Source organism: Lycorma delicatula, chromosome 4 (genome assembly GCF_047948215.1).
Source record: "Lycorma delicatula isolate Av1 chromosome 4, ASM4794821v1, whole genome shotgun sequence".
In the NCBI taxonomy this organism is placed as follows: domain Eukaryota; kingdom Metazoa; phylum Arthropoda; class Insecta; order Hemiptera; family Fulgoridae; genus Lycorma; species Lycorma delicatula.
The window spans coordinates 97,503,718-97,528,757 of NC_134458.1; the positions used below are offsets into that span (position 1 = coordinate 97,503,718).

Below are 25,040 nucleotides of genomic sequence, written 5' to 3' on the forward strand. Positions count from 1 at the left end.
TAAGAGTTAATGATATACATTCATCGTTAGGGATCTGAAAAATGCAATTTTCTATGAATCTTCATTTAGCAGAGCCTTTTTTCTAGTCATCATAAACAGACTAAACTTTTAAGCACTCAGATGTAGGTTCATGATTTACAATTTTTTAAAAATAAACATGTACAGCGTTGTCCACCCTTTTCAAGTAGAAATAGTCCATAAATAAGCCAGTCATTTCAAAAGCTCTCAAGAGCAATGGCTGGGGCAGCCCGGCAGTTCTAATCTCGATTTGATTCTAACAGAGTCGAGTTGGTGCTTGCAAGTACCAAAATAACGGCAGTAGTGAAGCTATTAAAATCTTCTGTTTGCGCCGCTGATCCATCATCTTTCCTAAAATGTATTCTGGGTCTCTGTCAAAAGCAGTGCAGCAACGATCTGTACATAACTGTCTATTTATGTGAGGCTCGTGGTTGGTCTAGTCGGAGCATCTGTTGGTTAGAATAATGGTCAGTGTTTGCCTAGGAATTAAATTTTAAGTGCTTGATCTCGCTTTTTCTCCAGTCTGTGGGTTAGAACGAGGTTATTAGTTTGGAGCGGTCCATTGTTGCGTCATAATGGGAATATTATTCCTCTTCAGATTTTCATAGAAAAAGTTATACATTTACATGTTAAAGGTTCTTTCTGAAAAAATTATATTCTTTTTATTTTATTGTGATTATCTCATGTGGCAGATTCCCACAAATTTTGTAAAAAAAAGTCAATTCGGTCTGTATATTTGCCAGTGCTATGACATGGATATTTGTGTAGATAATTGATAGATAAGTGTGCAATATTTCTCACTAATTATCTTTGGCACTCTTAAAATTTCGTGTCGTGGTTAAGGCAAGCCTGGGCCTCGTATGCAGTCGTATGAATACTATTCCACAGTTACTGAATTATTTAAAATTTTGAAATCATTCTACTCTTCAGAGTTTCCCATACTCATTTTTTTTATTCTTTTGGTTGCTTTCATTTCTCTTAAACATTGAGTGTGGTAGTACCAATCATCAATCCCCTTTCAGGTTTTTCTTTTTTCAAACAATTATATAAAAGTAAAATTATTACAGATTATGAACAAATAGCTTTCAGATTAATGAAATTCTTTCAGAGACTTTCGAAGCTAATTATTATATTTTCCAGTGGGGTTTCGGTAACTTTATATTGTATCTCAAGGAACCAAAATTAATTGGTGCTAATGAGAATTTTGTATTGTTTGTTTCCATTCTATCTCGTAAGATAGCGTTGCTCAATTGATGTTACAGATTAACAGTAGGTTTGATGAAATACTGATATTTTGTGTGAAAATAAAACTTTAAAAATTCTATTTAAGTTACACACTTCTGAAATGAATTTAAGACAATGAAAGATTATAATTTGTTTATAAAAATGGAAAACAGCTGATTAGTAATTTAGCTGCAACCAATCGATTAGTGTCAGCTGTTAGTAATGTGTGTTGTGTTTTTTACTTTGCAGTACGCGTTGTCGTACTGTTTATGTCGTAAGGAGTTATTCCGTTTTGATTTGTTTATTTGATAAGTAACAATTTTGAAATGGAAGTTGTAGTTGATACGAGTTCAGCTACCTCATCAGTGAATCTGTTGGAAGAATTTAAATCTAGAGTTTGTAAATTTTTCTACTACATATTTAATTTTTTTTCATTGGTAGCTAAGGTGTATTGTAGTTGATTTTTGTTTTTTTTTTCAGTACAAATCGTTCTAATTGTATTAATCTGACCTTTTTTTGGATATGTGATTGGTCTTAGTACTGGTAGTTCATTAAAACTGTGATCGATTATTTATCTATTTCAATTACTTAGTTTAAAATTTACCCCTATTTATCTTCGAATGAATTCATTTGAAGGGTTATTCCATATACCTTCATTAGGTATACAAATTATAAATTAAAAAAAATTGTTTTTCTTTTTAAAACTGAAGGTTTCGTATATCTTACCAGTTCAGGTAATTTATTTTGTAAGTGATGTATGTATTCAATTTCTGTATTCATAAAAGTTCAATAATTATCACACTAAGAATAGTTTTCTTGTAAAAACTACCTTATTAATATATTTGCGACTGTTTTCTTCAATCTAGTGATAAAAATTTTATTAATCTTATTACATTATCAACCAGTGATTTGATAAATAATTTATTGCTTTATTTATATGCACTTTCACACTATTATAGTCATCTTCACTCAAATATAATAAATTTTGTTAACTACAGAACAAAATAACTAACCAGTTATATCACCAGTCATACTTAAAAAAAATTATAAGTCAATGCAATGTAAGTATGTTAGTGCTACCAACTTTATAAGATAAGTGGTTGTTTTTCTGATTTATTAGTTCTACAGATAAATTATTGGAAATTTTTTATTGTTACACATCTCCAGGTTGTAGACATTGAGTAGTCTGCAAGTAGAAAAGATAAAGCTCTCTTTATACAGCATTTACTGTTGGATTAGCTAATGTGATCTAGAAATCAGCTGAAGGCTATGTTTAATGTGCTGAAAAATGTTTACTTCTTTATTTACATCTTTTATTTCTTTTTCAGCAGATTATATGATAATATAAAAGCAGGGAAGAGTTTTCTTGAATTATTCATGTATCTGTACTCTTAAGAAAAAAGAAGAATTATTTTTTCAAGTTTTATTTTATGTTTGTTGTAAATAAACATGTGCTTTGTAAAATTATATTTGCAGTGATAAATTTATCATTAATACATTTAAGTAGTTTGAACTTTAGATCAGGTAACTGATCTATTGAAAGTTGTGTGTATATTTTTATTTTATTTAAAGATATATTGTACTTTAATGTGACATATATTAATTTTTGTTTGCTGCTGTAAATAAAATCTTTCTCAGAATGTGTGGAAAAATTTCTGTAAATTTGCTTATAATTCATACACCATTGTCAGGCATTAGTGATGCTTTCATTTCTTCCTTACAATTGGGTACTTTCTTTCCTTAGAAAAATCTTGTCTAAGCTACTGAGAAGGTGTGCATACCTACCTCTCCCCTAATCACCTTACAAATTTGTTATGTGTAGCCGGTTAAGGCTTTAGAATGCATAGTCAGCAATCAGGTTCAGTGCCATCTGTAACAGCACAACATCCTTGATTTATTTCAACCTGGGTTGAAATCCATTTATTGTACTACCTTTTTAAAAGAGGTAATGTTTAGCAATGACCACAAGAAGGATCACTGAAAAGTCAGAGTTCTTGTTATTTTAGATTTTAGTAAAATATTTGGTTCTAATCCACAACTTATTACTGGCCAAATTTCACAAATAGTTTTCAATCCCAGCGGTAGGTAAAACGGTTTGTCTTGTTATGTGGTAGACAACAGAGTGTGGTTAGTATGAACTAATGACATTCTGCTCTCTTTTGGATTGGTTGTTACATTTGATGTGCCGCAAAAAATCATGTTGATCCTTTTCTTTACTATCAGTGTTAATGGTATTTCAAATGCATTTAATTTATGATGTAGATCTACCAACATATTGATGTTGAATTGATTGACCATTACATGGTTATCATTAGTAGGTATAATGCTTCCTTATGCGTATGGGCAAATGATTTTCAAAAAAATGATACTAAAACAGTACCAGTTATAATTAGCCGCAGAAAGATGATTAACTCTTTGTCTTATCAGTGTTAATCAGATTGTGTTCGCTTCAGATATGATTATTACTGCATCCTTTATAGTTTCTTATAAGAGGAGTTAACACAAGTTTTAACACCAGTGAATCATGAGTTGCAGTGTTTAGTTTATATTTAATGCAAGAAGGGAGGGACGTATTACTTTCTATATCCAGCAGTTAAATTGGATATGCATGAAGGTCAGATAATTATTTCACTAATACTAATGTATTCTTAATAAATAAAAAAATAAACTATTCAAATATTTATGTAATAATTTCAGAATCGATAATAATATTACTTCTAGAAACATATACTCCATGAATGGGATTTATTTTTACACATTTTGATCCATCAATGGTGTTACATAACATTCTTTTCAGTAAGTGGTAGCTCCATTTTAGGAAAGACTTCATCAAATAATTATCAAGGAAGAGTACAAGGAATCACAAATATACAGTGACAACAAGACAGGCTTATTCTGGAAAACTCTTCCTGAAAACACTCAATTCTTTTAAAAATGAAAAATGCACACCCAGTCATAAAGAATCAAAGCAAAGGCTCTGCTTTTTTGTGTACGAATACGGTGGGTAGCCACGACTAATACCAACAATTGTTGGAAAATCAGAAAAATCACGAAAACTGAAAGATCCTATTTTGGTGAATAAAGTGCCCATTCATTACTACGCATCAACAAACGCATGGATTATGTAAAGGGTTTTTCATCTTGGTTTCATGATAATTTTGTATCCGAAGTTTATAGGTTTCTAACAGAAAATCTGAAAGTTACTAAGGAAGTTGTAAAAGCATTACTCTTACTAGATAATTGCCCAACTCATCCAGACCCATTAGAAAGTCATGACGGGAAGATTAAGTGTCTATACTTGCCATCTAATACAAGTTCTCTTATCCAGCCAATGGATCAAGGGGTGATAGAGGCTACAAAACGGGCATACTGAAAAATAATTAGATAAGCTGTTGGCTATTTCGGAAGAAGATGATGATTAAGTTATTAATGACCCCTGCAGGGAGCGGACACTGAAAAACATTGATTCGTACAACATAAGATCTGCAGTTTATAACTTTTTAGAGGTCTGGAAGTCTGTAAAAATTAGAACTGTTTGGAATGCTTGGAAAAACTGTTACTGATAACAGAAACGGAGATAGCTTTTCAACAACTAGAGAGAGACTGGTGTGACAAAAGTGATCCTGTAATGCAAGTGCTTAGCGAAAAGGAGATAGCAGATGAAGTGATAACAATCCAAGAAAATAACAAAGATTGTAATACTGAGAGCGATGAAAGTGATAAGGCAGAAAATGTCTATGTTAGACGTTGGGTTGACGACATTCTTGATTTTATCATGAAATCAAATGATAATTCATTTTACCAATTCTATGATAACTTTTGTATATTTTCGTTATGTTGTTATAGATAAATAAAAAAAGCAGTGAAACAGAAAACAAAATAAGTGTCTAGTTCACCAAAATTCCTACTTCAAGTAGAGAGCTTGTAGGTAATGTGTGTACATCTTCGGGAAGTGCAACTAATAGTAAACATAGATGTAACAATCTAGAGGTGGTGTTGCATCAAATGATGGACGACAGCGATTAGCAAGATGTAAAAATGATCTGTATTAATTTTTTTTGTTCTTAAGATGCAAAGTTCAGTACAGTATCAAACTTTTTTTATTTCTTCTTAATTACTTGTTGACAAATTGAACTTTTAATTTAGGTTTTAAAATCGTAAACGTGAGAAAGTTATTTTTTTTGTTTGTTTTATTAATAAAGTTATTTGGATTTATGAAATTACATACAATACAGTTATTTCTTATTTGAAACTGCTCCTTGGCTTCTCTTATGGTAATTACAAAATAGAGAACATGTATTTGATTGAATGTTTTGTTGTCAAAAGGCTTCTGTACCCGTATACAGTACTAAATGTACGGTATTACTGTATACTTGATAGGCTTATCAAATTTGTGGTATTAATAATTCATTCCCTTCACTATCCATTTTTTTAAGACCAATTTTGCTTTAAAAAAAATTTCTTTCCAGTTCAATACTTTATTTTGGAAGGTTATAAAAAATCCTCGATTATCGGAACTTTTTGGTAACTGAACTGGTTTCTCCTTCATTTGGTCTCGATAATTGAGGTTTTTACTATATATATGTATACACACACACACATACATGTTAAGTTACAAACTCAACTAGTTATGTTTTAAAAAAAAAGAGCTTTTTATATAATTAACATTACAATTTATATTCGCTAAATTTTTATGTATTAACTGTTTTAATATATTACTGTTTTGCATACATGCTAACAAATTGTTATTGTATATATTTGACGTACATGCTAATGTAATAATTAAGACAATACATAGTATTGAATGATTATCTATAATTTCAGTCCGTACATGGAGAAGTCTTATGTAGAATGTAGAATTAAAGAATTATTATTTGTTAGTCACAGGCTGCAGCTGCATTGCATTCCTGATTAATGCCAGGAAATTAATGAAACCAGATGCATGTGGCAATTGGAATGTGACGATTCATCAAGCTATTGTCTTATAATTTATATATATATATATATATATTAACCATTGTATTTAGAAAAAAACAGCTTATTAACATTTACCTGAATTTTTAAGTATCATTTAAATTACATTTTATTTACTAGTGAAATGATTCGTTAAAATATTACACTTTAAATGATATAAATCAAATCTGTTTATGATGAAATTCCAGCTGTAAGATTGCCAGCTTATTTTGCAGCTTTTATCCTTTCCAAATTATTGAACAGTTTTTTGGTATTATTTTCTAAATTACAAAAGTTCTTGCAAGATTGTTCCCATTTATAAAACTTTTTTTTTGGGTGGCCAGTATTTGTAACGTAAACCCACTGGGTTGGTCTAGTGGTGAACGCGTCTTCCCAAATCAGGTGATGTGGAAGTCAAGAGTTCCAGTGTTCAAGTCCTAGTAAAGTCAGTTATTTTTACACAGATTTGAATAGTAGGTCGTGGATACCGGTCTTCTTTGGTGGTTGGGTTTCAATTAACCACACGTCTCAGGAATAGTCGAACTGTGAGACCGTACAAGACTACAATTCATTTACACTCATACAATTCATCCTCAGTAGTATTATGTGAAAGGTAATTACTGAAGGCTAAACAGGAAAGAGAAAGAAAGTCTTTATAACCTCAACAAATTGAATGTAAAAGTTTAAAAATATTGTTCATGATCATCTACTTCGCATTTCTTTTTATAATACAATATACAACATTTTCTGCGAACTTTTTTTTATAACTGTAATTTTGACAAGATTTCAGTTTTTATTATTTTTTTATTGTTAATCACTATTTTAAAGGAAGATTACATTGAATGATCTGTTGAGAAAACTTTTTACATGAGTACATTTTACAGAGGAAGGAGCAGGGATGTGTAGGAATTGAGCAAGTTGTAGTGAATTTTATCATCTTGTAGATGAATTCAGGTATGAAAACTGGAATTCAGATTTGTAATTAATCTGATATTGCTTATTCCACATTTTAATCATGTACTTGTTAAAAAAATACACATCGACTGTTACCATTTTGGAAAATTATGTCTAGACTATATTTGTATCTTTAGGTGGGAAGTTGCAACAATTTTTTTTGTTTTGTTTTTTTATAAAAACAGATCATGTGCAGTGAGTGCATGTGCAATATGTGAATCAAATATGGCAGATAGTTTATAAACTTATCTGCCTGAAAACATATTCCAAAATTAAACATTTCTCTTTTTAAATTATTGGTACAAGAAAAGATAAGTTAAAATTTTGTTAAATTCTTCGGGATCTCAGGGAGAGCAGCTGGTGTTTCTGGTGCAGGTGATCTCAGTTCACAAGTTCGAGCCCATGCTGAAAATTCCAGATTTTAAATCAAGTGAAAGTACACTTACAAAATAGTCATCAATAGTGCTTATAGTCTTAGCCAAAAAATTGATATACAACTTGAAAAAACTTACACACCTGTATACATGTTGATTGGCATGCTCCCAATGTAACTTTCCATACAAAGAGTACACGATTTATAAGTTTTTTTGCTGAAAGAAGTTTTCCATTTAAATCTTCTTAGGGTCATATTTGACATATGGAGTCGAAATAAACGTTACCATATTTATTTATACATACACAACATACATGTAGATGTGAGCATATAAATTCAATTTTTCTGTAACTTATTTCCATATACAGTCTACCCCTAAGTACTTACATGTATATTCTTTTAATTCATGTCAGAAGCTGTATGGAAAAATATACTGATTAAAATTGAACTGTAAATAATAATTTTAATAAAGACCTGGTATTGTTTAATGTTCTTGATTACCACCTGTAGAACTTATAGAATTTCTTTTTCTATATCTTAGAATTTGATTTGACTTTTCAGTCATCATAATTAATTAATTTTTGTTATCGTTTAAGAAAGAAAAAAAAGAAAAATAACTTGCATTTTTTCAAAATGGGAAAAATCATTTATACCTACATAACACAGTTTATTGAAGACCAAACTGAAATGTACCAAAGTAAAAAGTAGATGGTTAGTTTATTAGCTAGAAAAAAATATTTTGATTTTTATTAAGCATATTATATAAAAATTAAAGTTTTGTGAAAAACAGCTGGATGAAATCTATTTTAATTTTGTTGTTTTCTTTTAAGGTTGAAGAAGCAATGGATTTAGTTGCAAGAATGAGTGCAGAAGATACGGTTGAAGCTGTACAATATTGGAATGTGTTTTCTGAAAGATTACAAGAATTAGTTTATCATACTGCTGAAGTGGCTGAAATTGAAGCGATTGAAGCCATGGCTCTAGACTTAGAACAAACCAATGTTCCATCAAATTCAGCAGTTTCTTCTGAAGCAGTGACCACCAATTCTGATTCATTACCAATAATAACATCAAACATTGATCAAGATAGCCGTTGCTCTACAGTAGCAGGTAAGTTGTTATATTTATATTAAATTAATATTGCACTGTTTGTTTATTACTCTTTCCTGGGTGAATACCATATATGTTATTATTGAAATATTTCTGTGTGAGTTTAAGGCTCATACATAAAAAAATTTGATAGATTTTTTATTGGAATTTATTTACTAGGAGGTATCCAGCAAAACCCTTTATGTGTATTTCAGTTGCTAAAAAAAGATGAGTACATGCATGTGAGAAATTTATTGAGTTTTTTCGGTAATTACATTATGATCCTTCTCATGTATTCTTATTTAGAAAAAAACAACAGATTTTGATGTATACAGTCATTTTACCAGAAGATGTAGTATATTCCATATTGATGGTATCAATCTTGATAATCTTCTGTTATGTGTCGAGAAATGTTATTAATTAATCTAATTATAATCTAATCTAGTCATAATATTCAAATTATTAATTTATCTAGTTGTTTTATTAACATTTGTTATTCTATTTATATGATATTAAAACATAGTTAGTCACTGTATATACCTCTACAGGTGTTCACACAGGTCCGTATCTTACTGGTTATTAATCCATCAACAAAAAAAAACCTATCAGATTCAATTGAATTGAACAGTAAATTTACTTACTATAAATAAAAACCAAAAATCTGTTCTAGATACACTTTCCAGTACATCTACTTTATGACTTATCTCTATAAGAGTGACAGGTGATATGTACATAATTAAGAGCTGAATTCAAAAAATTAATTTAAAAAAATTACTATTAATTCCAAATTCAAACTATTAATCAAAATAAAAAAATCCAAAATAAATAATTAGTGTAACCCTAATAACCAAAACCAGTTATTGTGTACATTTTGTATGACTTAGAAATCAATTACAATCCTTTTATCAGCTGTAGTAACTATATGTGCGAGGTTTGTGCTCATGATATCGTTAAAAATGTAGTAATCGGCAGACCTGATGTGACGGTTAAAATTGATGAAAGTATGTTCATGCCACGAAAACATAATATTATGAGTTCTATTTTGTGAGTTGTTTTTCACACATCATCCAGTCTTGTTTTCTCTTTCCATCATGTTATCATAAATTTTGTGCTTTTTGTTAAATACATTACAAGTGAAAATTATGCTGTCTTGTTTTTTTAAGGAACATGACATTCTGTAGAATCCCTGTAGCTGTGAGTGAGGTTACAACATGATTTTATGAGTGGGTACGTTGTACCGGTGAACATGCGCCAAGGAGAGGAGATAGACAGAATTTAAACAATTACATCAAAATATATTTCTGATCGGTTCTAAATTACCATTCTGGAAAAATAATGTTCTTCATTTACGCTTGGGCAAAGGGCCTAGCATCAGTCAAGCTTTGTGAACATGAGTTAGAAATCAATTACAATACTTTTATGGACTGGAGTAATCATATGCATGGGGTTTGTGCTTACAATATCATTAAAAATCTGGTGGTAATTGGCAAACACCACAGACAGTTGAAATTGACAAAAGTTTTTTCATGTGACGAAAACATAATGTTGACCATACACTGCGTCAGAACCATGTCAGATCATGTACTGTCTTCGGTGGTTACTGCCAAGAAAGTAAAGACTTTTTTTTAAGGATTTTTTGGTCTCAGTGCTGGACAGAGGTATGCAAACTTTAATATCTTTAATAAAAAATTATATAAAAGCAGGATCAATAATTATTCCGGATGAACGGCGAGCATATCGGGGAATTGCAAACCTGCCGGGAAACTGTGTCTACCAAATTAATCATTCATAAAATTTTGTAGACCCAAAAACAGGAGCCCATACACAAACTATAGAAATATATGGAAATTAGCAAAACACCATAACAAAATTCAGTGTGGTACAGATAGGTCAATGATATTCATATCTTGCTGAGTTCAGATGGTGTCACCATCATAGAGATTGTGATTTATTTTAGAAAATCCTCGCTGACATGCCACTTACTGACCTTCTGAATAAGAGAAAGTCAGTATTTAAGATTATACAATTGCTCAAAAAAGGGATCAGCCAAAAAAACCATCAGTTCAGATACCTTAACACATGGTAACAGTAGCATTTAAAAAAAAATTAATCAAATTCACAAAATCAGCAAAGCATTATTCTACGGGCCATGATTCCATGATTTAAGGTAAACCAGTTGAAAACTAACATTAGTGTTTCTTGACACATAATGGAAGAGCACCTCAATCTTCATTTCATTGAAAATAACCCATTAGAAAAAGGATGAAATACTTCATCCTACTTATTTACTTTTATGTGGAGTAGCCAGCCAATTGGTTGGCTACTCCACATAAAACTATTGACTAAGGAAAGTTTAAGAGTATACTAAAATAGTATTTGGTAACAAAGTGTATTTACTGTACAGAATAACTGTAATTGTAGATTATTAATGTGCAGTATATGATAATTTAATTTACTTGTACTTTATTATGTTTTTATTAATATGTAATTGCGGTTGTATAAGATTTTGTAAACTTTAAAAATATTAATCCTTCATAACTATTAATTAGTTACTAAAATTGAAAATTTTATTTTCATGACTTGTTGATTTACCATGTATCAGGCTTTACTCAGTAAAGTAAAATAAATTAATTAAAAAAAGATCTTGAGTACTTCTAGATGCCCTGAAACCATGCTAAAATTCCTCCACATTTGTTTTGTGCGATCACAACCTCCTTTTCAAGATTCTGGACCAAATCTTTCTGGCAGTTGAAAGTAAATGTATTCTTCTCTGGTTTTTGTAATCTCAGTTTTCTTCCTAATTATAAATTACAATTGTAATACTGACTATACAGTCCTTTTTGACACCTTGTTTGGTTTCTTAACAACACCTTTTATAGCACATTTAATAAATTTTTTTTTTTCAACTTTGTTCCTAATAAATTTAAGAGCCTATTCTTTAAACTATCACATATTCTTTAATGTCATTTTCTATAAAACGATCAATGATTTTTGCAAGTATTCATCCATTTTCTAAATTCCTTTCAACTCCTTTGCCTAGCTTGTATCACTTATTCGACTTTCTTCCTTTATGCCTTCTATATTTCATATGCAGTTACTTAATATTCTATATTCTTGTTTGACCGACAGTTCTTCCATAGAATTATCTTCTCATATATATTCCTTTAGATATCCATAGAGTCCTTTTCTTAATTACTCTCCTTTTATGACATCTACAGGTATCTTCAATTTCCTTTACCCTCAGAGCTTCCCTATAACTTTCCACCTGCTTTTATTCCAGACCAATACCTCCATTCCAGTCAGCTGACTGTAGAATGTCAGTAACTCCCCTCTGGTATTTTGTCTCTACTTGAAGTTTCTTTAGTTTATATTTTTTAATTAAATCGCTTTGAAGACTTTTTTCCTAACATCTTCCCTTTCTACAGTCCATTTTGCTATCAATCTCATAATGCCATCATTAACAGATAGTGATGTATTTCCAGTTTTAGGCTATGTACTTATCACTTTCTATATTCATAATTTTATTATTTTTCTTTATTTTAACATTTGATCCAACATATTTAATATAGTTGGCCATTAAACCAGGATATTTTTTTTTTGTTTTCATTTTATAGTTTACATTTTATTTTATTCTGTATACTGTGCAATATGATTTTCTTTAAGGTTACTCATGTAAAAAAAAAAATAAATTTTTCTGTAATTTGTATAAGCAAAATCTGTTTTTTAACAAATTTTTAGTTTTAGTCAATTTTCTGTTTAGGTTATTAATTTTTAGTTGTAGGATGTTGAAAATCAACCAAAATAAATGTTTCTTTACAAAACAAATAAAAAAAACTCACTGCAACAGAAACGTCCACGTAAACAAAAGTTACTGATGCCAAAAAGAGAAATGAAACTTCTAGAATACCAGACCTGTATTGATATAGGGGGAAATGGAAATGCTCCGTGTCCTGATATAATTTCTAAAAATTGAACCAAAGTGAAGGAAGTACTAAAAATAAAATTATCGAATTCCATTAGTCTTTACTTGAATGTAGAATTGCACTGATTTATTATGCTTTAATATGAATGTCAGGGTTATTCTTAAGTTTGGAATGCCTATTTACAAAAATAAGGTAACAGGGAAGGTACTTACTAAATAATATATTTTTGTCATGTAGTAGGTGATGACTTCTCCCAGAGGTATTCCGTTTGCCTTCTCTTTTACAAAGACTCTATTCTGACTGGCAACACATTTTCCGACTATTGAACTGATTTATAAATAGCTGTTTTACAAGAGCAAAAGCTCTCTGAATTTTATAGATGCAGTTTATTTTTGAAAACTGTGTTTATGTAATTTTACAATGATTCTATCACTATGCAATTTGAAATACTTTACTCTCTTCCCTATCTTCTTGTTCATTACAAAACCTACTCCTGCCTGCCCATTATTTGAAGCTGAGTTAATTATTCTAAAATCACCTGACCAAAGTCATTTTCCTCTTTCCACCGAACCTCGCTAATTCCTACTACATCTACATTTATCCTATCAATTTCCCTCTTTTTTTTTTTTGTCTTCAGTCATTTGACTGTTTTGATGCAGCTCTCCAAGATTCCCTATCTAGTGCTAGTCGTTTCATTTCAGTATACCCTCTACATCCTACATCCCTAACAATTTGTTTTACATATTCCAAACGTGGCCTGCCCACACAATTTTTCCCTTCTACCTGTCCTTCCAATATTAAAGCGACTATTCCAGGATGCCTTAGTATGTGGCCTATAAGTCTGTCTCTTCTTTTAACTATATTTTTCCAAATGCTTCTTTCTTCATCTATTTGCCACAATACCTCTTCATTTGTCACTTTATCCACCCATCTGATTTTTAACATTCTCCTGTAGCATCACATTTCAAAAGCTTCTAATCTTTTCTTCTCAGATACTCCGATTGTCCAAGTTTCACTTCCATATAAAGCGACACTCCAAACATACACTTTCAAAAATCTTTTCCTGACATTTAAATTAATTTTTGATGTAAACAAATTATATTTCTTACTGAAGGCTCGTTTAGCTTGTGCTATTCAGCATTTTATATCGCTCCTGCTTCATCCATCTTTAGTAATTCTACTTCCCAAATAACAAAATTCTTCTACCTCCATAATCTTTTCTCCTCCTATTTTCACATTCAGGGGTCCATCTTTGTTATTTCTACTACATTTCATTACTTTTGTTTTGTTCTTGTTTATTTTCATGCGATAGTTCTTGCATAGGACTTCATCTATGCCGTTCATTGTTTCTTCTAAATCCTTTTTACTCTCGGCTGGAATTACTATATCATCAGCAAATCATAGCATCTTTATCTTTTCACCTTGTACTGTTACTCCGAATCTAAATTGTTCTTTAACATCATTAACTGCTAGTTCCATGTAAAGATTAAAAAGTAACGGAGACAGGGAACATCCTTGTCGGACTCCCTTTCTTATTACGGCTTCTTTCTTATGTTCTTCAATTGTTACTGTTGCTGTTTGGTTCCTGTACATGTTAGCAATTGTTCTTCTATCTCTGTATTTGAACCGTAATTTTTTTAAAATGCTGAACATTTTATTCCAGTCTACGTTATCGAATGCCTTTTCTAGGTCTATAAACGCCAAGTATTTTAATTGTTCTACTCTATTACTCTTTTTTATTGTTGGGTTAACAGATATTCAAAATGGAGTTGACTGTTTGTTGTCAAATGGTGTATTAGATTCACCAGTAAGTATTGATCAAAGTATTAATGTCAGAAATGTTAGTGAAGAACAAATATCAACAACTATTATAAGTAGCCTTGATAATAGCAATATTACTAAATCCAACAAAACCAATTCAGAGGAGCATTCTGCTACTTCATTGTGTAACAAATGTGAAAAAATATTCTCTAATAACAGTGAACTGGCAGGTAAGTAATTTTACCCTTTTTTTTATTTAATATTAAATTAATTCTTTTGGTTCTGGACAAAATAATAATTATTCTGATCAGAGGCAGTTCCTCTTGGCTCAACTAGTGACAAAGGTGTCTGTTGGTAAAACTATTTATTACCTTGAAAAAATTGGTCTGTTACTTTCTGTCGTATTTGATTTTAAGGACTTTATAGTAATCGGTGACTCTGAGTTTTTATTAGATGTTTTAAGTATTGGAATTCATTTTTTTAAATTTCCTCCAACAGCAGAAGAAATACAATTTCTTCATAAATTTTTCTTATGAATTGAGTGCTGGTTCTTGATACTTGAACATTTCATCTGGTTCAGAAACTGTTAAAATTTAATACTGATCATATCTCTAAAATTTCTCTTTTTCTTTCTTTCAACAGCTCTACAGTCCAGTATGAAGCTTGGCCTCCCATATACGATACGCCTTCAAACCCCTCTCTGTCTTTTACTTTTATCTACCACTGTCTGACACCCAGCACTTGCAGATTGATCTGTATATCCTCCATCCACCTTCTTCTAGGGCTTCCTTGTCTTCTTGTTCTGAACATTCCCCTCTGAGGACTGCATTAAGCATTATAACACTCTCCATCCTTGTCGCATGTCCCAACCATCTTATCCTGCCTTGATGTCTCGCACTAAATTTTCTTCACCAATGTAGCAGGTTATCTCTTCATTATTCCTTATACGCCACCCATCCTCAGTTCTTGCATTTCACATGCAGGTCTCACATTTCTTCTTATGATATTTCTTTCAAAAACCCTACTACAAAAAACCCTTCTTTCAAAAAAGTTACTACAGGCTTTATACCTGTATAGCTTTAGTTCTATATTGTGTGCTGCAAACTTTGATTTGAAAAATTTCAGGTTGGCAAAATATGCTCTATTTTCAGCTGCTATCTGCCTTTCTATTTCAACTTGTAACCTATTCTTATTATTCAGGATAGTTCCTAAATATTTAGACTCCTTTACTGCTTCAAGTGTCACATGGTCAAATGATATTTCTTGAATCAGTCTGGACTTCTAGACTTCTACCTTCAAAGGAAGGTAAAAGAAAGGTAAAATGGCAACAAAGGTTGCCATTTTAAAATATTTGTCTTTTTCATATTAATTTCCAGACTCACTGTCTTTTCTTCATCCTGCAATACCTTAAATATTTCTATTTCAGTCTGAACATTTCTTGAGATGGAAACCAAATCATCAGCATGAGCACACACCTGTTTCATTTTATCGAAAACATTCGCATCTGCTTGCAGAGTTTTTAAAACCTTATCGATAGCCAGATTGAAAATTACTGCAGCCAGTGCATCACCCTGACTCACGCCATTGTTCACTTCAAAAGATCTACTCACTGTATTTCCTACTTTTACACAAACCATGAAATTTTCCACGGTCATCATAACAAGCTTTACCAGTTTACGTAACCCATTTTTGAGCATTAATGTGCAATTACTCCTTGTTTAATCTGCTCTGTCCTGACGATCTTATTTCCTATAAGGTGACTATCTCCACTTGAAACTTAATAATTTCCCTGATGATTTCATACATCTTCCTGGATTGTAACATTGTCCTCACATTCCATGTAGCCAGTTTTATGTCTGTTGCTTAAATCTTTTGCAATGTTCATTTCCAGTGTTTATTTCAACAGTCCTATCAATCCGTTGCTTTTTGTTGGGTTTCTTAACAAGGTGCTTTTCACGGGGTAGAGCTGTTAACCCCAAACCCAATCCCCAACTCGGAGGACCAGGAAATTTTCTTATAAGAGTTCTCTGATGCTAGTTAAACCGCTTTCTCTCCAGCTTACATAGGTCTGGCTACCCTGAATTTTATTCAGGTTATCTTCCTAGCTTTGTCTGCCCCCTCTGCTGTTGGGAATGTCTTCCGCCTTCAGGGCCGTTGAGCATCTTCACTGGTTTTGTCCACCCTGGGTATTTTATTTCCCCAGTATCCTCCAACATTCGTTTGCGAGCATACCCCCTCGCCAAGGGTGGCACCAGATAGCTGATCCAGAAACAGCCATGGAATCTTGAAAATTTATTAAAAATAAAAAGATTTTTTTTTAAACATTTAATCTTAACTTCATCTGTTTGTTTGCCAAGATGTTACATTTTAATATCATTGACTAACTTAATCACCAGTAAATTCCAAGGCCAGCATTATTACTGATTATGTTAGCCAAATTCTATGCCTGTATGTTCTTACCTTCTATTGAAAAATCTCATTTCATCATCCACTAATATCAAAATGAACAATACTGGATTTTATTTATCCATTCTTTCTATTTACATAAAAACAACATAATTGTTTTAATGCAATTCCTGTTTGTTTTATAGAATACTTTGTTAAATAATGGCACAGACTTCTGTTTTATGCTATGAGTTACAAATTGCACTTTACTAGCCCATAGAATCAGAAAAGTCTTCCATGCAAGAGTAGTGAAAAATGATAACCATATCCTACCATATTGTTACTAAACGTATGTGAAATAAGTTGGCACAATTTAATTGGATATAGTGTAAACAATTTAAAGGATCTGAATAATTTTTTTATGATTGAATTGTATTACGGTTGAAACTAAATTAAATTGTCAACTTGGTATAAAAGATGATTGATTACTTTCTCTTACGTAAAGGATTAATGTAAGTCAGTCTTGTCCAATTCATGCTTCGTTTTATCCAATAAATTAGTGTACAAACTTAAAAATTCTCAGAAACTGCCAGTATCTGACAGAAATTAATTAAACAAATTATTAGTATTAAACTTTTTTTTTTTAGTTTAAATGTTTTTATTTTTAGATTTTTTAGTATGAAACATTTTTTTTTTCTATGAAGAAATGTAATTTACTATAATTTTGTAGAAAAATAATGAATTTCTGATTTCATGAGAAAATTTACTGTTGATAATTCCTTAACATAACTACTGGTTGTCATGTTATCCTTATTATTTAATTAGTTTTGTTTTATTTACAGGGAAAAGTAATCACTTTAAAAAATCATAAACTACAGTTTTTTTAAGGCCTTCAATGCAGTTTACCATTTCATATACTGTATGTGTACCATTTACTTAAAAAATCATAAGCTTTAAATCTTCTGCATTTTATGCTGTTCATTTTACATAGGAATACTGGTGGTAAAGAGAAAAAATAGTAAAAGAAGACAAATAATAGAGTAAATAGTAAATTGATAATACAGTAAACATGATACTGAACATGAAGGCATATGATCTCTTGCTTCTAAACGATCGTTTGATTTAGATTTTGTTCTTCTGTATAAAGCTTGTAATGATGTTCTTGTTTAGCAGTCTGTTTCTTTATTCCTTATTTCAACAAATTCACAAAATTACAGATAATTGAAAGAATTTTATTTTATTTTTATTTTTTTAAAAAGGTTACAAATTGGATATAAGTATGTAGACTTCTAGAGCTCTTGTAACTATCAGCAAAAATATTTGAATGGCTGCAATATAAATTAACTATTATTCATTAAATAGAAAGTTATATGAATCACTATGACTTTTTTCAGTAAGAAATTTATTATTATTTTCAGTTTTTTTGTTAACATTTTGTCTAAGGTCTTTAATAAAGTTTATCGTTTACTATTGCTGAGAGATCTTAATTAGCCTCTCTGATAATTTTGTAAATTTTATCTTTCACATTTAATTAATGGCATAAAATATATCCATTATAAGGGATTGTAAAGTCATAAATTTATTGTACAGTCAGATATTCCAAATTCCATTATAAGGTCTTTTTTTCATAAGCTACATAGTTACATAAGAAGTGTATTTTATAGAACATGGTATCCATGTAGCAAATATTTTTAAAATAAATTTCTGTTTTTCAAACTGTTTTATGAAAACTTTCCAAATGTTCTTTTTCTTTGATGTAAACTTTCTGCTTAAAAATCACATTTTCCATCCTGCCAAAAAGCTACTTATTTTTAGATCTTGAAGTCAGTTTAAGTTCATAAATTGTTATAATTTTATATTACTCATTTACTAGATAAATGAGTGAGATAAATGAGCGAGTAACTAGAATATGCCTCTTTCATCTGAGATCTCATATTTGTTTCACAAAAACATATCATTGAAGTGATCCAGAAAAAGGTTTTATGGTATGTCCATTTTAAAATACTTCATTAATTTTTAAAGATTTGTTGTATTGCATAGAAATTTGATATCATGGTATTGTGTGAACTGAGTAGAAGTTATATGAGGGTGAGTTTTTTCTCTGTAAGGTGGTTAAAGGAAAGGTGATTGATTTTCCGGCTTTAATTTAAAAAAAGTTTAATATCTGTAGTCCCATTTTCTTTAGCTGTTTATGATTTACTTTTTATTGTGGTCTGATTTGAAGAAGTTATGCTTTAAATTCATTTAATATTATGATATGTTTGTATAATGATACTGGCTCAACTTGCAAAATTGAAGTTTCACTTACAGTGAAACTGTGCTTATCATTTTTTTTTTTTAATAGTGAATATGTAAATATAAAAATTCTTAATGTAATATTGTACATTGTCATTTGGCTTTATGGAGCCTGTTAGGTCTAATTGAATTATATAAATAAGTATTAAGCAGGTAAAGACTGTAGATGTAAGATGTTAAGAGAGTGGCACAGAGTACAGAAGTACATCAAACATCTTAAGGCAGAAAGTAAAACCTAATTGTATTTGTACACAGATATTCCCTGGTTTATATGTTAATATAGTGAAAAATTTTATAACACACACTCATATTTATATGTTTGACTAATTAAAGTTTCCATATTTACAGCTCATGAGCTTACATGTCATTCAAAGTCATTTAGTTGCTCAGTATGTAAAGCAAAATTTTCAACAAAAAATAATCTTCTAGGTCAGTATTAGTTTCATTTAAGTATATACTATATTTTTTAATTACATTATGGTTGTTTTTTTTTTAATAAGGTAAATTGCAATTCTTAATTTTATTCTTATGATTAATGTTGTTTAGGTACCAATATTTTCACTCTTTCCTATATTTTTAATACAGCTGGGTAGGAATATGTGAAGCAGTAGCTAAATGATGTGCAGTATAGCATAATTTTGAATTTTGAGGGGAAACTTCTTAGTCGTTCCGGTTTCTTTGTCCTTACAACAATTCTATTATATGTATTTACAGTACTATTACTGCTACTACTACTAGTATTAGGCATTTATACAGCACATGCTAAAAAAGGAAATATAAATAACATGAGACATGTTCTACATTACATGCAGTATGTTGGCCTGTGGCATAGTGGTCATTCAACTACTACATAAAGGTTTTGAATTTGCTTCCCAGTACCTGGAATTTTTCTTTAAAAAAATCCATTTCCTCTAGTTTTGTTTACCAGTGAAATTAATTCTACTTAGATTGGAAGAATATAAATTGTAGAACTAAGTTTTATAATTTGATTAGAATGTGATGCCTTTAACTTTTTGAACTTTTGTGAACAGTAGTATAAGGAATTTTCAAAGAGAGGCATCAGTAATTAAGAAGTGTATCTGTTTATTCAATGCCATTGCTCCTGTTTAAAAATTGGATTCCTTAAAACCTAAAGGTTTGATTGTTTCACAGAGTAGTGTTCTGAAAATAAAGGATATATATGAAATATAAAAAGCTAAATCTCTTTGCTAATCAAAGGTTTCCATTGATCATTGAAATTAAACAGCACTGGGTAATGATTCAGCGTGGTCTAATGGTTATTGTGTTATTTCTTATCGGGTCAATTGTTCTGTATTTGTGTAGTATTTTTTTTATAAATAAAAAAATCACTTTTCTGAAGCAGGTAAAGTTATGAGTTAAAAAAAAACACAAAAGTAAAATTATTTGTTTTCTTGTCTTGTATTAATGGAATATAACTATTGGATGTCAGAGGGAATATAGTTTAAATGTTTTATAATTCAGACGGGTACTTCTATATATCTCATAAATCCAAGGGTCGGTGAGGGTATTCCTTTATTAAGTCTTTCTCAGCTGGCTCTTTAGTTTATGGATGAGATGTTGTTTCTTGAGTATGTTTCTACATGTATCTAAATTGGCCAGTGAACATCAGCCAATAAAACATTAATCAATAACATGCCACACGTATTTTTGATTGAAATGTTTCGAACTCTTTAAATCTTGTAAGCGTGAGAGACAAGCACAGTTTAAAAGCAGCCTTAAGCTAATCTGTGGATGGGATTTTTCTTGTGCTTTGTTTCCACCTTTGATGAAATTGTTCTTCTTACCTTCAACCCATCTTTTTTCTTTATCATTTTATCTACAGTTTGGATTCTGTCGATCTGGGATACAATCTGCTTGGTTGGATTTAGCCTGTCTGTCAGAACACTTCCTGTCTTATGATTGTACAACAACAAGCAGAATTGGCTGATGTACTTATCACTTAGCCAAACTGATTTTGCATTGCTTGTCTGCATATTTAAGAAAATGGAATTATTTCCATTAAGGTGAAAATACTTCTTATAAAAAAGTACATTTTTATATTTATTTTCTTAAGACTTGTACTTATTATTCGTGTAACTAATATTTCTGATTTTGTAATTATTTTGTTCTGTTTATTTTGTAGTGCATGAAAAAAAACATAATGAACAATTTTATACATGTCAAAAAGTCGAATGTAATGCTAAATTTCATACAAAAGGTAATTTGTTACGTCATACTCGTACCCATTCAGGTAATAAACCTTGGGAGTGTTCTATATGTCTTAATAGATTTACTGAAAGAAAATCCCTCAAAGTTCATATGAGAAAACACACAGGTGAACGACCTTATAGGTAAATAATTCATTAGGTAATTTATATTTATTATTTACAATTATAAATGTCATGTTAACAGATTGTCATTAAATTTTAATTATAATAGTGAAGTAAGAATATGGGGGGAATTACTATGTTTTGGTGGAGTAGGACTGAGTAAGCTGTATACATAGTGTACATAATACAACATCTATGAGACTGGAAAGTCACTTCAGAGTCCTCAAAAAGTATTATTTTTATCATTCTAAAGAAAGCAAGAGCAGATAATATGAGAACGACCACATTATAAATCTAAAACCTCCTTATACTTCTAAGAGGCTTGTAATAACAGTATGTGGAAAAACTAATTGAAACTTAGAGTGTATACTAGATGAAGAATGATTTGGTTTTAGAGAAAAAGCATTTGGACACACTAAATAATTTTAGCTTTCTAATTAATTTTAATACATATTGAAAAAAAAATTATACTTGTCTGATATTTTTGTATCTTCATGCGTTTGACAATATATAGAATGTTGAAGATTTTAAGAATAATTGGATTGAAATATAAAGTTATTTATACTAGAATCAGGTAGCTTAAATAAAAATAAAAAGTAAGAAAAGCTTAATTGCAACATTTATACATAAATATATATATATAACAATATTTTCTCTCTGTAATTTACATTTTTATGTTAACATACATAAAAAAAATAAATAAATATTTTACTCTGTTATACTTTATTAACAATACATGTCTGTACTTTTAAAAATACATCAACCTCAAAGATTTTAACACCTTTATGAATTTAGTTATTTTTGTACAATATTTTCACAAAAAAAAATACATGTTACCAGCAATAACCGAAATGTAGGCATTGTCGACAATGCCTATTGGTTTTAGGCAATATTGACAGTGCTGAGCTGATTTAGGCAATGTCCCTACGCATAATATCTTACAAGACATAATTACCACAGTTATCAATGTACATACTTATTTATATTTACTACAAAGGTAATTATATACTATTATGAACTCATTCCAATTTTGATGAAATTTGGAATATACCTTATTTAGGACCTAAATTATTCATTGTAATTGGAATTTCGTCGGAAACACCTTTTACTCAAGTAATGTCCCTTGTATGTTACTTGGTACCGTCACCAAAAATCTCTTAATTCAGCACTGTAAAAGTCTAATATGCATCATTTTCAGACTAAAAAATTGGTTATTCTGTAACAGTATTATTGTATAACAATTGGCCAATTTAATATTTAAGGTTAATTAGACGAGGTTAGCGAGAAAAGTGTTAGGTTATATATGTTAGTATTGTATAAAGATCAGTACACAGAATCATTAAGATACTTAACCTAACCTTAATCTTGACCTAAACCTAACTAGACTCAGTTAAAATTCACTTAAACAAACTTATTTACTCTAAATAATGTATATTTTAGATTTACCAAAACCCATACCTTAAGCTTAACCTAACTGAATATAATCTTAAGTGAATCTAATCTCATTGTTAACTTAATTTCACAAAAAAAATTAAAACTAAATTATCATTTATAGCTCTCTCCTCATGAATCATACACGAATAAATTAATTTTTGTAAAAAAGACATTGCTTAGAGCACTTTGGACTTAGTCAACAATATCTAGTCAATGTCGGAGTTTTTAATATTTCGGCATAGTTAACAAGCATTGTTGGCATTTCTTAGATGTCATCATTGCCTGATTTCGATCATTGCTAATAACATTTATAAATATGATTATTAATTTTTAAACAATACAAAAATGTATTTTATCTTGTTTTCTGCTTTGAGTACTTTAGTTATGGTTGTTACAAACTGTTGAAAAAATTTTAACATTACTTTACATAGTTAAGTGCAAGTAGTTAAAAACAACACAAGGTAGTGAAGAATATTAAATCTTATTACTTATTAGTGGTTCACTGTCTATAGTGTTTTTCCTGCTGAAATTAGGAATAAATTAGAAGTACTCAAAAGTGTGGGTTCATTGCTGGGGAAAAATGTATGTGAAAGTAAGCAACAGAAGACAAAGGTATAACACAAGGGAGGATAATGAGCAGTTAAATGTTAAGGTAAATTATAATAAATCAGAGAATTTTGTTATTAGGTAATAAAATTGTAATGGGTAGAATTAGTTAATTAAATCTTAAAGGCAGACTTACTAACCAGGAGACTTTTTATGCAGAAAAGAAATTTGCATGTATCAAATGAAAATTTAGGAATTAGAAAAAAAATCTAAAAATTACTAAATTTTATGAGGTACAGTGCTTTATGACATTGAAATATGATCGGTAGGGAATACAGAACTACAAAAAATAATAGAATCCTTTGAAATGAGGTGTTATAATAAAATTAGCCAAGTTGTTAGAATGTGAAAAGAAGGGCTTTTCTTATAAACTAGAAGAGCGAAGTTTGTGGCAGAATTTTATGAAGAAGGTTAAGGTTGTTGGGTCATATGCAGTAAAACTTGTTTTCAGTATTACCAGTTTTAATGATTTTCTGCTTTTAAACGTTTTTGCCTATCCAACCAAAAACCTGTATGAACAATATAATAAAAACTCACATCTGTTATATCATTTTTATCCCCATGGCATAAGGTTGTAACATTTATTTTTCAATGACCATGTTGAATTTTTCATTTCCAGGAAAGAAAAGTGAGAACTAAAAGGGTAGAATAACAAATTACATTTCTGCAATGGTATGAGTCTTTTAACATTTGACAATTGGCAGCAGCAGTAATGCTTGGTGTACATCATGTGGTTTGGCGAAGGTATACGCTGCATGCGTAATAATCGCTATGTTTTTGCTGTTCATTTTTCATGTTTGTTGTTAATTAGTCCATTAAATAAATGGTGGTAATCATCAGCAGGAATGTTTGACATATAGTATAATACTTAATTTTGTTGTGTAGGTGCAATGTTAAGTGTTTACACTTAACATCGGGATTTTTTTTTTGCACAAATATTCAAAAAGATATAAGTTGTACTTCCAAATTTGTATGGCATTGAAATTGAATTTTTTGTATTAACATAAAAGTATTTTGTTGAAAATATTATTTCTCAATTATTATTTTTTTTTTAATGGACTATGGGAATTAATAATGGAGTACAAAGTAATGTTTAAAATGTGTTTGTTATGGTCTTGAATGTGCTACACTAGTATTTTAGTGAGGGAGATGAGATGGATGGTATGATTGGAGAAAAAAAAAACAAGATCCTTGCTGGAAATCAAACCCAGGACCAGCTAATGTAGAAGCCAACATGCTAATTACTCTTATCTGGTAAACCAGACAATTGTATATGGAAAAAATAAATGTTTTGTGAGAAACTTGTAAACGATTGTTCAGAAGAAGAGAAGAATTTTTTCTCACTCATCAGTTGCATGTAAAAGAATGTATTTTTTGTACAGAACTTTGAATATTTATGGATGATGGGTTCTTTCCTTTTAGATCAGATATTTTTTTTTGAGAACTAGAACTTTCACTTCCATTATTTGTATTCATTGACCTGGAACTGAATTTAGTCTTCACTAAGCCTTTTCTTTGAGGACTAGTAATGTTTTAATTTTTCTTTACTCACATATAGTGGTATTAGTAAATAGGAAATTTCATCAAATTCTTTCCATGTTTTAAGTTTAATAATATGTATATCCTTGGTTGAATGTCTCTTATTTTAAGTCACCCCATATACTTAAATCCATATGAAACAAGCAGGAACTTCCT

The 25,040-nt window shown here is 30.1% G+C and overlaps 1 protein-coding gene across 9 annotated transcripts in view; it reads left to right on the forward strand.

Moving 5' to 3' along the window:
- The first annotated feature begins 1,485 nt into the window (after nucleotides 1-1,485).
- LOC142323669 (uncharacterized) overlaps nucleotides 1,486-25,040 on the forward strand; it is a 49,538-nt gene continuing 25,983 nt past the window's right edge. For 7 of the 9 annotated variants that reach the window (XM_075363732.1, XM_075363731.1, XM_075363736.1 and 4 more), the window contains exons 1-5: nucleotides 1,486-1,637; nucleotides 8,353-8,632; nucleotides 14,289-14,525; nucleotides 19,324-19,404; nucleotides 21,119-21,326. In XM_075363732.1, the coding sequence (XP_075219847.1) occupies nucleotides 1,569-1,637; nucleotides 8,353-8,632; nucleotides 14,289-14,525; nucleotides 19,324-19,404; nucleotides 21,119-21,326 (875 nt within the window). In that variant the 5' untranslated portion in view covers nucleotides 1,486-1,568. Of the gene's footprint in view, nucleotides 1,642-8,352; nucleotides 8,633-14,288; nucleotides 14,526-19,323; nucleotides 19,405-21,118; nucleotides 21,327-25,040 lie in introns of all 9 variants that reach the window. The other 2 variants (XM_075363735.1, XM_075363739.1) reach the window with 2 other exon arrangements.